The sequence below is a fragment of the Pseudophryne corroboree genome (assembly GCF_028390025.1).
Source record: "Pseudophryne corroboree isolate aPseCor3 chromosome 3 unlocalized genomic scaffold, aPseCor3.hap2 SUPER_3_unloc_75, whole genome shotgun sequence".
In the NCBI taxonomy this organism is placed as follows: Eukaryota; Metazoa; Chordata; class Amphibia; order Anura; family Myobatrachidae; genus Pseudophryne; species Pseudophryne corroboree.
In genome coordinates this window covers 73,935-90,962 of record NW_026967569.1, presented here as the reverse complement: position 1 = coordinate 90,962, position 17,028 = coordinate 73,935, and the positions used below count along the sequence as shown (strand labels likewise).

Below are 17,028 nucleotides of genomic sequence, written 5' to 3'. Positions count from 1 at the left end.
TAAATTACCACACGAGGAAGCCGAATGGGTACACTGGTGCAAGTCCTTGCACCAGTGTACCCATTCGGCTTCCTCGTGTGGTAATTTATCAAACAAAAATTGCTGTGCCTGCCCTATATATATATATTTTTATATATTTTTACTTTTTATTGACAAAATATTGTCCCCCTCCTTTTTTTATATATGACTTTAATTGTTGCAACAATGTTTTATAATAAATTGTGATTACTAATTTCCCATATCCAGTTTTTTGTTAGCGCTGTATACACTTTACTCAATATTATTTACCCAGGGACTAACTATCCCTTTAAAACAGCAGCTGAAAAGGATAAGCATATCCTCTTAACAGCGCCGGACTAATTACCTTGGTAATTTATTTTTTTGTCCTGTCACTCTTACCAGTAATAATGTTACTTATACATTTCCCCTTCTGTATATGTAACGTATGGTGTAACTAGATCTGACTTCTGTCATTCTCACCAGTAATAATGTTACTTATACATTTCCCCTTCTGTATATGTAACGTATGGTGTAACTAGATCTGACTCCTGTAACTCTCACCAGTAATAATGTTACTTATATATTTCCCCTTTTCTATATGTAATGTATGGTGTAACTAGATTTGACTCCTGTCATTCTCACCGGTAATAATGTTACTTATACATTTCCCCTTCTGTATATGTAATGTATGGTGTAACTAGATCTGACTCCTGTCATTATCACCAGTAATAATGTTACTTATACATTTCCCCTCCTGCATATGCAAAGTATGGTGTAACTAGATCTGACTCCTGTCATTCTCACGTTACTTATACATTTCCCCTTCTGTATATGTAATGTATGGTGTAACTAAATCTGACTCCTGTCATTATCACCAGTAATAATGATACTTATACATTTCCCCTTCTGTATATGTAACGTATGGTGTAACTAGATCTGACTCCTGTTATTCTCACCAGTAATAATGTTACTCATACATTTCCCCTTCTGTATATGTAATGTATGGTGTAACTAGATCTGACTCCTCTCATTCTCACCAGTAATAATGTTACTTATACATTTCCCCTTCTGTATATGTAACGCATGGTGTAACTAGATCTGACTCCTGTCATTCTCACCAATAATAATGTTACTTATACATTTCCCCTTATGTATATGTAACGTATGGTGTAAGTAGATCTGACTCCTGTCATTCTCACCAGTAATAATGTTACTTATACATTTCCCCTTCTGTATATGGAACGTATGGTGTAACTAGATCTGACTCCTGTAACTCTCACCAGTAATAATGTTACTTATATATTTCCCCTTTTCTATATGTAATGTATGATGTAACTAGATTTGACTCCTGTCATTTTCACCGGTAATAATGTTACTTATACATTTCCCCTTCTGTATATGTAATGTATGGTGTAACTAGATCTGACTCCTGTCATTATCACCAGTAATAATGTTACTTATACATTTCCCCTCCTGCATATGCAAAGTATGGTGTAACTAGATCTGACTCCTGTCATTCTCACGTTACTTATACATTTCCCCTTCTGTATATGTAATGTATGGTGTAACTAAATCTGACTCCTGTCATTATCACCAGTAATAATGATACTTATACATTTCCCCTTCTGTATATGTAACGTATGGTGTAACTAGATCTGACTCCTGTTATTCTCACCAGTAATAATGTTACTCATACATTTCCCCTTCTGTATATGTAATGTATGGTGTAACTAGATCTGACTCCTGTCATTCTCACCAGTAATAATGTTACTTATACATTTCCCCTTCTGTATATGGAACATAAGGTGTAACTAGGTCTGACTCCTGTCACTCTCACCAGTAATAATGTTACTTATACATTTCCCCTTCTGTATATGTAACGTATGGTGTAACTAGATCTGACTCCTGTCATTCTCATCAGTAATAATGTTACTTATACATTTCCCCTTCTGTATATGTAACGTATGGTATAACTAGATCTGACTCCTGTCATTCTCACCAGTAATGTTACTTATACATTTCCCCTTCTGTATATGTAACGTATGGTGTAACTAGATCTGACTCCTGTCACTCTTACCAGTAATAATGTTACTTATACATTTCCCCTTCTGTATATGTAACGTATGGTGTAACTAGATCTGACTTCTGTCATTCTCACCAGTAATAATGTTACTTATACATTTCCCCTTCTGTATATGTAACGTATGGTGTAACTAGATCTGACTCCTGTCATCCTCACCAGTAATAATGTTACTTATACATTTCCCCTTCTGTATATGTAACGTATGGTGTAACTACATCTGACTCCTGTCATTCTCACCAGTAATAATGATACTTATACATTTCCCTTTCTGTATATGTAATGTATGGTGTAACTAGATCTGACTCCTGTCATTCTCATCAGTAATAATGTTACTTATACATTTCCCCTTCTGTATATGTAACGTATGGTGTAACTAGATCTGACTCCTGTCATCCTCACCAGTAATAATGTTACTTATACATTTCCCCTTCTGTATATGTAACGTATGGTGTAACTACATCTGACTCCTGTCATTCTCACCAGTAATAATGATACTTAAACATTTCCCCTTCTGTATATGTAATGTATAGTGTAACTAGATCTGACTCCTGTCATTCTCACCAGTAATAATGTTACTTATACATTTCCCCTTCTGTATATGTAACGTATATGGTGTAACTAGATCTGACTCCTGTCACTCTCACCAGTAATAATGTTACTTATACATTTCCCCTTCTGTATATGGAATATATGGTGTAACTAGATCTGACTCCTGTCATTCTCACCAGTAATAATGTTACTTATACATTTCTCCTTCTGTATATGTAACGTATGGTGTAACTAGATCTGACTCCTGTAATTCTCACCAGTAATAATGTTACTTATACATTTCCCCTTCTGTATATGTAACGTATGGTGTAACTAGATCTGACTCCTGTCATTCTCACCAGTAATAATGATACTTATACATTTCCCCTTCTGTATATGTAATGTATGGTGTAACTAGATCTGATTCCTGTCATTCTCATCAGTAATAATGTTACTTATACATTTCCCCTTCTGTATATGTAACGTATGGTGTAACTAGATCTGACTCCTGTCATTCTCACCAGTAATAATGATACTTATACATTTCCCCTTCTGTATATGTAATGTATGGTGTAACTAGATCTGATTCCTGTCATTCTCATCAGTAATAATGTTACTTATACATTTCCCCTTCTGTATATGTAACGTATGGTATAACTAGATCTGACTCCTGTCATTCTCACCAGTAATAATGTTACTTATACATTTCCCCTTCTGTATATGTAACGTATGGTGTAACTAGATCTGACTCCTGTCACTCTTACCAGTAATAATGTTACTTATACATTTCCCCTTCTGTATATGTAACGTATGGTGTAACTAGATCTGACTTCTGTCATTCTCACCAGTAATAATGTTACTTATACATTTCCCCTTCTGTATATGTAACGTATGGTGTAACTAGATCTGACTCCTGTCATCCTCACCAGTAATAATGTTACTTATACATTTCCCCTTCTGTATATGTAACGTATGGTGTAACTACATCTGACTCCTGTCATTCTCACCAGTAATAATGATACTTATACATTTCCCCTTCTGTATATGTAATGTATGGTGTAACTAGATCTGACTTCTGTCATTCTCACCAGTAATAATGTTACTTATACATTTCCCCTTCTGTATATGGAATATATGGTGTAACTAGATCTGACTCCTGTCATTCTCACCAGTAATAATGTTACTTTTACATTTCTCCTTCTGTATATGTAACGTATGGTGTAACTAGATCTGACTCCTGTAATTCTCACCAGTAATAATGTTACTTATACATTTCCCCTTCTGTATATGTAATGTATGGTGTAACTAGATCTGACTCCTGTCATTCTCATCAGTAATAATGTTACTTATACATTTCCCCTTCTGTATATGTAACGTATGGTATAACTAGATCTGACTCCTGTCATTCTCACCAGTAATAATGTTACTTATACATTTCCCCTTCTGTATATGTAACGTATGGTGTAACTAGATCTGACTCCTGTCACTCTTATTGAGTAAAGTGTATACAGCGCTAACAAAAAACTGGATATGGGAAATTAGTAATCACAATTTATTATAAAACATTGTTGCAACAATTAAAGTCATATATAAAAAAAGGAGGGGGACAATATTTTGTCAATAAAAAGTAAAAATATATAAATATATATATATATAGGGCAGGCACAGCAATTTTTGTTTGATAAATTACCACACGAGGAAGCCGAATGGGTACACTGGTGCAAGTCCTTGCACCAGTGTACCCATTCGGCTTCCTCGTGTGGTAATTTATCAAACAAAAATTGCTGTGCCTGCCCTATATATATATATTTTTATATATTTTTACTTTTTATTGACAAAATATTGTCCCCCTCCTTTTTTTATATATGACTTTAATTGTTGCAACAATGTTTTATAATAAATTGTGATTACTAATTTCCCATATCCAGTTTTTTGTTAGCGCTGTATACACTTTACTCAATATTATTTACCCAGGGACTAACTATCCCTTTAAAACAGCAGCTGAAAAGGATAAGCATATCCTCTTAACAGCGCCGGACTAATTACCTTGGTAATTTATTTTTTTGTCCTGTCACTCTTACCAGTAATAATGTTACTTATACATTTCCCCTTCTGTATATGTAACGTATGGTGTAACTAGATCTGACTTCTGTCATTCTCACCAGTAATAATGTTACTTATACATTTCCCCTTCTGTATATGTAACGTATGGTGTAACTAGATCTGACTCCTGTAACTCTCACCAGTAATAATGTTACTTATATATTTCCCCTTTTCTATATGTAATGTATGGTGTAACTAGATTTGACTCCTGTCATTCTCACCGGTAATAATGTTACTTATACATTTCCCCTTCTGTATATGTAATGTATGGTGTAACTAGATCTGACTCCTGTCATTATCACCAGTAATAATGTTACTTATACATTTCCCCTCCTGCATATGCAAAGTATGGTGTAACTAGATCTGACTCCTGTCATTCTCACGTTACTTATACATTTCCCCTTCTGTATATGTAATGTATGGTGTAACTAAATCTGACTCCTGTCATTATCACCAGTAATAATGATACTTATACATTTCCCCTTCTGTATATGTAACGTATGGTGTAACTAGATCTGACTCCTGTTATTCTCACCAGTAATAATGTTACTCATACATTTCCCCTTCTGTATATGTAATGTATGGTGTAACTAGATCTGACTCCTCTCATTCTCACCAGTAATAATGTTACTTATACATTTCCCCTTCTGTATATGTAACGCATGGTGTAACTAGATCTGACTCCTGTCATTCTCACCAATAATAATGTTACTTATACATTTCCCCTTATGTATATGTAACGTATGGTGTAAGTAGATCTGACTCCTGTCATTCTCACCAGTAATAATGTTACTTATACATTTCCCCTTCTGTATATGGAACGTATGGTGTAACTAGATCTGACTCCTGTAACTCTCACCAGTAATAATGTTACTTATATATTTCCCCTTTTCTATATGTAATGTATGATGTAACTAGATTTGACTCCTGTCATTTTCACCGGTAATAATGTTACTTATACATTTCCCCTTCTGTATATGTAATGTATGGTGTAACTAGATCTGACTCCTGTCATTATCACCAGTAATAATGTTACTTATACATTTCCCCTCCTGCATATGCAAAGTATGGTGTAACTAGATCTGACTCCTGTCATTCTCACGTTACTTATACATTTCCCCTTCTGTATATGTAATGTATGGTGTAACTAAATCTGACTCCTGTCATTATCACCAGTAATAATGATACTTATACATTTCCCCTTCTGTATATGTAACGTATGGTGTAACTAGATCTGACTCCTGTTATTCTCACCAGTAATAATGTTACTCATACATTTCCCCTTCTGTATATGTAATGTATGGTGTAACTAGATCTGACTCCTGTCATTCTCACCAGTAATAATGTTACTTATACATTTCCCCTTCTGTATATGGAACATAAGGTGTAACTAGGTCTGACTCCTGTCACTCTCACCAGTAATAATGTTACTTATACATTTCCCCTTCTGTATATGTAACGTATGGTGTAACTAGATCTGACTCCTGTCATTCTCATCAGTAATAATGTTACTTATACATTTCCCCTTCTGTATATGTAACGTATGGTATAACTAGATCTGACTCCTGTCATTCTCACCAGTAATGTTACTTATACATTTCCCCTTCTGTATATGTAACGTATGGTGTAACTAGATCTGACTCCTGTCACTCTTACCAGTAATAATGTTACTTATACATTTCCCCTTCTGTATATGTAACGTATGGTGTAACTAGATCTGACTTCTGTCATTCTCACCAGTAATAATGTTACTTATACATTTCCCCTTCTGTATATGTAACGTATGGTGTAACTAGATCTGACTCCTGTCATCCTCACCAGTAATAATGTTACTTATACATTTCCCCTTCTGTATATGTAACGTATGGTGTAACTACATCTGACTCCTGTCATTCTCACCAGTAATAATGATACTTATACATTTCCCTTTCTGTATATGTAATGTATGGTGTAACTAGATCTGACTCCTGTCATTCTCATCAGTAATAATGTTACTTATACATTTCCCCTTCTGTATATGTAACGTATGGTGTAACTAGATCTGACTCCTGTCATCCTCACCAGTAATAATGTTACTTATACATTTCCCCTTCTGTATATGTAACGTATGGTGTAACTACATCTGACTCCTGTCATTCTCACCAGTAATAATGATACTTAAACATTTCCCCTTCTGTATATGTAATGTATAGTGTAACTAGATCTGACTCCTGTCATTCTCACCAGTAATAATGTTACTTATACATTTCCCCTTCTGTATATGTAACGTATATGGTGTAACTAGATCTGACTCCTGTCACTCTCACCAGTAATAATGTTACTTATACATTTCCCCTTCTGTATATGGAATATATGGTGTAACTAGATCTGACTCCTGTCATTCTCACCAGTAATAATGTTACTTATACATTTCTCCTTCTGTATATGTAACGTATGGTGTAACTAGATCTGACTCCTGTAATTCTCACCAGTAATAATGTTACTTATACATTTCCCCTTCTGTATATGTAACGTATGGTGTAACTAGATCTGACTCCTGTCATTCTCACCAGTAATAATGATACTTATACATTTCCCCTTCTGTATATGTAATGTATGGTGTAACTAGATCTGATTCCTGTCATTCTCATCAGTAATAATGTTACTTATACATTTCCCCTTCTGTATATGTAACGTATGGTGTAACTAGATCTGACTCCTGTCATTCTCACCAGTAATAATGATACTTATACATTTCCCCTTCTGTATATGTAATGTATGGTGTAACTAGATCTGATTCCTGTCATTCTCATCAGTAATAATGTTACTTATACATTTCCCCTTCTGTATATGTAACGTATGGTATAACTAGATCTGACTCCTGTCATTCTCACCAGTAATAATGTTACTTATACATTTCCCCTTCTGTATATGTAACGTATGGTGTAACTAGATCTGACTCCTGTCACTCTTACCAGTAATAATGTTACTTATACATTTCCCCTTCTGTATATGTAACGTATGGTGTAACTAGATCTGACTTCTGTCATTCTCACCAGTAATAATGTTACTTATACATTTCCCCTTCTGTATATGTAACGTATGGTGTAACTAGATCTGACTCCTGTCATCCTCACCAGTAATAATGTTACTTATACATTTCCCCTTCTGTATATGTAACGTATGGTGTAACTACATCTGACTCCTGTCATTCTCACCAGTAATAATGATACTTATACATTTCCCCTTCTGTATATGTAATGTATGGTGTAACTAGATCTGACTTCTGTCATTCTCACCAGTAATAATGTTACTTATACATTTCCCCTTCTGTATATGGAATATATGGTGTAACTAGATCTGACTCCTGTCATTCTCACCAGTAATAATGTTACTTTTACATTTCTCCTTCTGTATATGTAACGTATGGTGTAACTAGATCTGACTCCTGTAATTCTCACCAGTAATAATGTTACTTATACATTTCCCCTTCTGTATATGTAATGTATGGTGTAACTAGATCTGACTCCTGTCATTCTCATCAGTAATAATGTTACTTATACATTTCCCCTTCTGTATATGTAACGTATGGTATAACTAGATCTGACTCCTGTCATTCTCACCAGTAATAATGTTACTTATACATTTCCCCTTCTGTATATGTAACGTATGGTGTAACTAGATCTGACTCCTGTAACTCTCACCAGTAATAATGTTACTTATATATTTCCCCTTTTCTATATGTAATGTATGGTGTAACTAGATTTGACTCCTGTCATTCTCACCGGTAATAATGTTACTTATACATTTCCCCTTCTGTATATGTAATGTATGGTGTAACTAGATCTGACTCCTGTCATTATCACCAGTAATAATGTTACTTATACATTTCCCCTCCTGCATATGCAAAGTATGGTGTAACTAGATCTGACTCCTGTCATTCTCACGTTACTTATACATTTCCCCTTCTGTATATGTAATGTATGGTGTAACTAAATCTGACTCCTGTCATTATCACCAGTAATAATGATACTTATACATTTCCCCTTCTGTATATGTAACGTATGGTGTAACTAGATCTGACTCCTGTTATTCTCACCAGTAATAATGTTACTCATACATTTCCCCTTCTGTATATGTAATGTATGGTGTAACTAGATCTGACTCCTGTCAGTCTCACCAGTAATAATGTTACTTATACATCACTTTGCTCCCAATAGCACTCACAGAACTTTACATTCACATTTACACAGAGCACAAGATACGCAATAAGTAGAACAGAATAAAGACCTCAGCGTGTGGGATGTATATTTAGGAAGTGAAGGAACATTAATGAAACATGTGAGTAACAGTCATCAGTCTGTTTGTGGTCTCCAGGGTGGAGGTCTCTTGGACTGTGCGAGGCAGCAGGTTCCATGGTCAGGGCTGCATAGCTAACAGATCAACCACAAATGAAATACAGCAGATTCTTGGTACTGCTGGTAACAGTCTGAGGGGGAGAGGTAGGGAATTCCAGAGAAAGGGAGCAGCACGTGAAAAATCTTGGATAGGAGTGGGAGGAAGTAATCAGAAGACAGCGAGTCGGCGTGCATTAGCATATGGACCTGTTTCGCTAGGACTGAGTCACGGCCAACTGGCATCACCCACACCTGGAGCTCAGCTAGACATTTAGTATTGGTATTTTTTTCAGTACCCGGAGCAAAGACAGGTTATATGCATAGTAGAGGTAAAGGAGGACATGACGTCTTATTATTTCACCCAGTAGCAGCATGTATATTGTAAAAAAAACAAAACACAGGACATAGGATAAAGCCTGAAGGAACAATGCAGGGAAATGGTGAAGATGAGTATACTCCAGAAGATTAAAATGGTTCCCCAGCTGTGATGTCTACTGTGTCCAACAAGAGCTGATTTATTAATCACTCAGAGCATGCAAATGGCTTTACACCTCTGTGAGTTCTCTCATGTTGAACAATTTGTGATTTCTGTGTAAACCCTTTCCCACACTCAGAACATGAAAATGGCCTCTCACCTGTGTGACTTCTCTCATGTCTAACAAGATGTGATTTCTGTATAAACCCTTTCCCACACTCAGAACATGAAAATGGCTTCTCTCCAGTGTGACTTCTCTCATGTTGAACAAGATTCGATTTCAGTGAAAAACATTTCCCACACTCAGAACATGTAAATGGCTTCACTCCAGTGTGACTTCTCTCATGTATAACAAGATATGACTTGTGTGAAAAACCTTTTCCACACTCAGAACAAGAAAATGGCTTCTCTCCAGTGTGACTTCTCTCATGTTGAACAAGATTCGATTTCAGTAAAAAACATTTCCCACACTCAGAACATGTAAATGGCTTCACTCCGGTGTGACTTCTCTCATGTGTAACAAGATGTGACTTGTGTGAAAAACCTTTTCCACACTCAGAACAAGAAAATGGCTTCTCTCCAGTGTGACTTCTCTCATGTTGAACAAGACATGATTTGTGTGAAAAACCTTTTCCACACTCAGAACAAGAAAATGGCTTCTCTCCAGTGTGACTTCTCTCATGTTGAACAAGATTCGATTTCAGTGAAAAACATTTCCCACACTCAGAACATGTAAATGGCTTCTCTCCGGTGTGACTTCTCTCATGTCTAATAAGAGTTGATTTCAGTGCAAAACATTTCCCACACTCAGAACATGATAATGGCTTCTCTCCGGTGTGACTTCTCTCATGTCTGATAAGAGTTGATTTCAGTGCAAAACATTTTCCACACTCAGAACATGAAAATGGCTTCTCTCCGGTGTGACTTCTCTCATGTTGAACAAGATGTAATTTCCGTGTAAAACATTTCCCACACTCAAAACATGTAAATGGCTTCTCTCCAGTGTGACTTCTCTCATGTTGAACAAGACATGATTTGTGTGAAAAACCTTTTCCACACTCAGAACAAGAAAATGGCTTCTCTCCAGTGTGACTTCTCTCATGTTGAACAAGATTCGATTTCAGTGAAAAACATTTCCCACACTCAGAACATGTAAATGGCTTCTCTCCGGTGTGACTTCTCTCATGTATAACAAGATGTGATTTCCGTGTAAAACATTTCCCACACTCAGAACATGTAAATGGACTCTCACCTATGTGAGTTTTCTGATGTATGACAAAATTTGATTTGGATGTAAAACATTTCCCACACTCAGAACATGAAAATAGCTTCTCACCTGTGTGACTTCTCTCATGTATAACAAGATGTGATTTCCGTGTAAAACATTTCCCACACTCAGAACATGGAAATGGCCTCTCACCTGCCTTACCTGCCTGATGGGTAATAAGCTTTGTGTTCTGTGTAAAACATGGTGCATCTATAGAACATGGAAACACTGTATCTACTCTCAGATCTGTAACAGATGCACCAATATCAGAGTGATCAGGAGAACATTTCCCAGGATCAGAGGGATCAGCTGATAGAGCTGGATGTACAATTGGGGTAATGAGATTAGTTCCTGGAGAATCCTGTCTACTGTCATCTTTTATTTCACAATCCAGGCATGATATTAGATGTCCTTCTGAGATATTCCTGCTTGTGTGTCCATCTGCCGGAAATAAAATACATTTTGGAAATGTGAATTTTCATTAAACAATTAAAATCTGGTAAAGATCATGATCAAAACTGGAAAATTACTATAAAATGAGTAGACAAGACCCAGGATGTTACATGGTACAATATATAATTCTGTAACAGACAGTGGGGTAAATTTACTAAGGTCCCGATTTTGGCCGAGATGCCGTTTTTTCTTCAAAGTGTCATCTCGGTCATTTACTAAACTCAAATCACGGCAGAGATGAGGGCATTCATATTTTTTTTGGAGTAGTTGTAAAAAAATACGAATGAATACACCATCGGTCAAAATACGCCAGCAAATTAGTAGAACTCGGTCATTTACTAAAAAGTGCAAATCTCCAAAGAGGAAAACACTGCCGTGAAAAATTACAAATCGCAAAAAAGTGCTAAAAAAAAAGCAGACCTGCTTTTTTGAGCCGTGATTGCATAGGCATGCAGGGATCCATGAGATCCGTGCATGTCTATCAGTGGGAAGGGGTGGGAAAGTGGTTATTTTCACACAAAAAAATGCGTGGGGTCCCCCCTCCTAAGCATAACCAGCCTCGGGCTCTTTGAGCCGATCCTGGTTGCAAAAATATGGGGGGGAAAATGACAGGGGTTCCCCCATATTTAAGCAACCAGCATCGGGCTCTGTGCCTGGTCCTGGTTCCAAAAATACGGGGGACAAAAAGAGTAAGGGTCCCCCGTATTATTAAAACCAGCACCGGGCTCCACTAGCTGGACAGATAATGCCACAGCCGGGGGTCACTTTTATATAGTGCCCTGCGGCCGTGGCATCAAAAATCCAACTAGTCACCCCTGGCCGGGGTACCCTGGGGGAGTGGGGACCCCTTCAATCAAGGGGTCCCCCCCCCCAGCCACCCAAGGGCCAGGGGTGAAGCCCGAGGCTGTCCCCCCCCATCCAATGGGCTGCGGATGGGGGGGCTGATAGCCTTTGTTGTAAATGAAAAGATATTGTTTTTAGTAGCAGTACTACAAGTCCCAGCAAGCCTCCCCCGCATGCTGGTACTTGGAGAACCACAAGTACCAGCATGCGGCGGAAAAACGGGCCCGCTGGTACCTGTAGTACTATTACTAAAAAAATACCCAAATAAACACAAGACACACACACACCTTGAAAGTAAAGATTTATTACATACATGCACACAAACATACATACATACTTACCTTATGTTCACACGCAGGTCGGTCCTCTTGTCCAGTAGAATCCATGGGGTACCTGTAGAAAAAATTATACTCACAAAATCCAGTGTAGATCGGTCCTCTTCAAATCCATTTGTAATCCACGTACTTGTGAAAATAAAAAAACGGTGTCCCGACCACGAACTGAAAGGGGCCCCATGTTTTCACATGGGACTCCTTTCCCCGAATGCCAGAAACCCACTCTGACTTCTGTCTAAGTGGGTTTCTTCAGCCAATCAGGGAGCGCAACGTTGTAGCACTCTCCTGATCGGCTGTGTGCTCCTGTACTGAATGACAGGCGGCACACGGCAGTGTTACAATGTAGCGCCTATGCGCTCCATTGTAACCAATGCTGGGAACTTTCTGCCCTGCGGTTGACCTAAAGTGACGTCACCGCTGAGCAGAAAGTTCCCAGCATTGGTTACAATGGAGCGCATAGGCGCTACATTGTAACACTGCCGTGTGCCGCCTGTCACTCAGTACAGGAGCACACAGCCGATCAGGAGAGTGCTACAACGTGGCGCTCCCTGATTGGCTGAAGAAACCCACTTAGACAGAAGTCAGAGTGGGTTTCTGGCATTCGGGGAAAGGAGTCCCATGTGAAAACATGGGGCCCCTTTCAGTTCGTGGTCGGGACACCGTTTTTTTTATTTTCACAAGTACGTGGATTACAAATGGATTTGAAGAGGACCGATCTACACTGGATTTTGTGAGTATAATTTTTTCTACAGGTACCCCATGGATTCTACTGGACAAGAGGACCGACCTGCGTGGGAACATAAGGTAAGTATGTATGTATGTTTGTGTGCATGTATGTAATAAATCTTTACTTTCAAGGTGTGTGTGTCTTGTGTTTATTTGGGTATTTTTTTAGTAATAGTACTACAGGTACCAGCGGGCCCGTTTTTCCGCCGCATGCTGGTACTTGTGGTTCTCCAAGTACCAGCATGCGGGAGGCTTGCTGGGACTTGTAGTACTGCTACTAAAAACAATATCTTTTCATTTACAACAAAGGCTATCAGCCCCCCCATCTGCAGCCCATTGGATGGGGGGGGGACAGCCTCGAGCTTCACCCCTCGCCCTTGGGTTGCTGGGGGGGACCCCTTGATTGAAGGGGTCCCCACTCCCCCAGGGTACCCCGGCCAGGGGTGACTAGTTGGATTTTTGATGCCACGGCCGCAGGGCACTATATAAAAGTGACCCCCGGCTGTGGCATTATCTGTCCAGCTAGTGGAGCCCGGTGCTGGTTTTAAAAATACGGGGGACCCCTACTCTTTTTGTCCCCCGTATTTTTGGAACCAGGACCAGGCGCAGAGCCCGATGCTGGTTGCTTAAATATGGGGGAACCCCTGTCATTTTTTTCCCCATATTTCTGCAACCAGGATCGGCTCAAAGAGCCCGAGGCTGGTTATGCTTAGGAGGGGGGACCCCACGCAATTTTTTTTTAAATTTTACACTGTTTAATTTAAAAAAAAAAAAAAAAATGAACCCCAGCACGGATCACACAGATCCGGCCGAGATTAATTTTTAAAAAGTCGGCAGTGTTTTGCTAATCACTGCCGTAAAAATAAAAAAAAAAACACGAATGACATCGACATCGGAACAAAAGAAAAACCCGAATACGACAGCTTCGTAAATTAGTCGTAATCAATTCAAAAAGTTGCAGTTTTACACTTTAGCTGTCATTCGTGATTGAACTTTGACCTTTTTCCGAAAATTACGAATGTTAGAAAATTTACCCCACTGTATCCAGTACTGTATTTCAAATATTGCTTTTATGTTTATCTTGAAAATAATACAAGGAAGCTTGGACAGGAGTGTTACTAACACAGAGATCATGTGGGATTACTAAAGGTGACATGGGCTGTGCAGTAATATAACATCGCCTGGGCATACATTTAGGTAACACTGAGAGATTATGTGGGATTACTAGAGGTGACATGGGCTGTGCAGTAATATAACATCGCTTGTGCATACATTTAGATAACACTGAGATCATGTGGGATTACTAGAGGTGACATGGGCTGTGCAGTAATATAACTTCACCTGTGCATACATTTAGGTAACACTGAGAGATCATGTGGGATTACTAGAGGTGACATGGGCTGTGCAGTAATATAACATCGCCTGTGCATACATTTAGGTAACACTGAGAGATCATGTGGGATTACTAGAGGTGATACGGGCTGTGCAGTAATATAACATCGCCTGTGCATACATTTAGATAACACTGAGATCATGTGGGATTACTAGAGGTGACATGGGCTGTGCAGTAATATAACTTCACCTGTGCATACATTTAGGTAACACTGAGAACATGTGGGATTACTAGAGGTGACATGGGCTGTGCAGTAATATAACATCGCCTGTGCATACATTTAGGTAACACTGAGAGATCATGTGGGATTACTAGAGGTGATACGGGCTGTGCAGTAATATAACATCGCCTGGGCATACATTTAGGTAACACTGAGAGATCATGTGGGATTACTAGAGGTGGCATGGGCTATGCAGTAATATAACATTGCCTGTGCATACATTTAGGTAACACTGAGAGATCATGTGGGATTACTAGAGGTGACATGGGCTGTGCAGTAATATAACATCGCCTGTGCATACATTTAGGTAACACTGAGAGATCATGTGGGATTACTAGAGGTGACATGGGCTGTGCAGTAATATAACATCGCCTGGGCATACATTTAGGTAACACTGAGAGATTATGTGGGATTACTAGAGGTGACATGGGCTGTGCAGTAATATAACATCGCCTGTGCATACATTTAGATAACACTGAGATCATGTGGGATTACTAGAGGTGACATGGGCTGTGCAGTAATATAACTTCACCTGTGCATACATTTAGGTAACACTGAGAACATGTGGGATTACTAGAGGTGACATGGGCTGTGCAGTAATATAACTTCACCTGTGCATACATTTAGGTAACACTGAGATCATGTGGGATTACTAGAGGTGACATGGGCTGTGCAGTAATATAACATCGCCTGTGCATACATTGAGGTAACACTGAGATCATGTGGGATTACTAGAGGTGACATGGGCTGTGCAGTAATAGAACATCGCCTGTGCATACATTTAGGTAACACTGAGAGATCATTTGGGATTACTAGAGGTGACATGGGCAGTGCAGTAATATAACATCGCCTGTGCATACATTTAGGTAACACTGAGATCATGTGGGATTACTAGAGGTGACATGGGCTGTGCAGTAATATAACATCGCCTGTGCATACATTTAGGTAACACTGAGATCATGTGGGATTACTAGAGGTGACATGGGCTGTGCAGTAATATAACATCGCCTGTGCATACATTTAGATAACACTGAGATCATGTGGTATTACTAGAGGTGACATGGGCTGTGCAGTAATATAACATCGCCTGTGCATACATTTAGGTAACACAGAGAACATGTGGGATTACTAGAGGTGACATGGGCTGTGCAGTAATATAACATCGCCTGTGCATACATTTAGGTAACACTGAGATCATGTGGGATTACTAGTGATGACATGGGCTGTGCAGTAATATAACATCGCCTGTGCATACATTTAGGTAACACTGAGATCATGTGGGATTACTAGTGATGACATGGGCTGTGCAGTAATATAACATCGCCTGTGCATACATTTAGGTAACACTGAGATCATGTGGGATTACTAGAGGTGACATGGGCTGTGCAGTAATATAACATCGCCTGTGCATACATTTAGGTAACACTGAGAGATCATGTGGGATTACTAGAGGTGACATGGGCTGTGCAGTAATATAACATCGCCTGGGCATACATTTAGGTAACACTGAGAGATTATGTGGGATTACTAGAGGTGACATGGGCTGTGCAGTAATATAACATCGCTTGTGCATACATTTAGATAACACTGAGATCATGTGGGATTACTAGAGGTGACATGGGCTGTGCAGTAATATAACATCACCTGTGCATACATTTAGGTAACACTGAGATCATGTGGGATTACTAGAGGTGACATGGGCTGTGCAGTAATATAACATCGCCTGTGCATACATTTAGGTAACACTGAGAGATCATGTGGGATTACTAGAGGTGATACGGGCTGTGCAGTAATATAACATCGCCTGGGCATACATTTAGGTAACACTGAGAGATCATGTGGTATTACTAGAGGTGACATGGGCTGTGCAGTAATATAACATCGCCTGTGCATACATTTAGGTAACACTAAGATCATGTGGGATTACTAGAGGTGGCATGGGCTATGCAGTAATATAACATTGCCTGTGCATACATTTAGGTAACACTGAGAGATCATGTGGGATTACTAGAGGTGACATGGGCTGTGCAGTAATATAACATCGCCTGTGCATACATTTAGGTAACACTGAGAGATCATGTGGGATTACTAGAGGTGACATGGGCTGTGCAGTAATATAACATCGCCTGGGCATACATTTAGGTAACACTGAGAGATTATGTGGGATTACTAGAGGTGACATGGGCTGTGCAGTAATATAACATCGCCTGTGCATACATTTAGATA

General features: G+C 38.8%; 1 protein-coding gene across 1 annotated transcript in view; it reads right to left on the bottom strand.

Moving 5' to 3' along the window:
- LOC134984705 (oocyte zinc finger protein XlCOF7.1-like) overlaps positions 1-17,028 on the bottom strand; it is a 277,850-nt gene that overhangs the window by 220,048 nt on the left and 40,774 nt on the right. Inside the window, exon 6 of the mRNA XM_063950222.1 lies at positions 9,642-11,273. Coding sequence (XP_063806292.1) covers positions 9,642-11,273 — 1,632 coding nt within the window. The remainder of the gene's footprint in view (positions 1-9,641; positions 11,274-17,028) is intronic.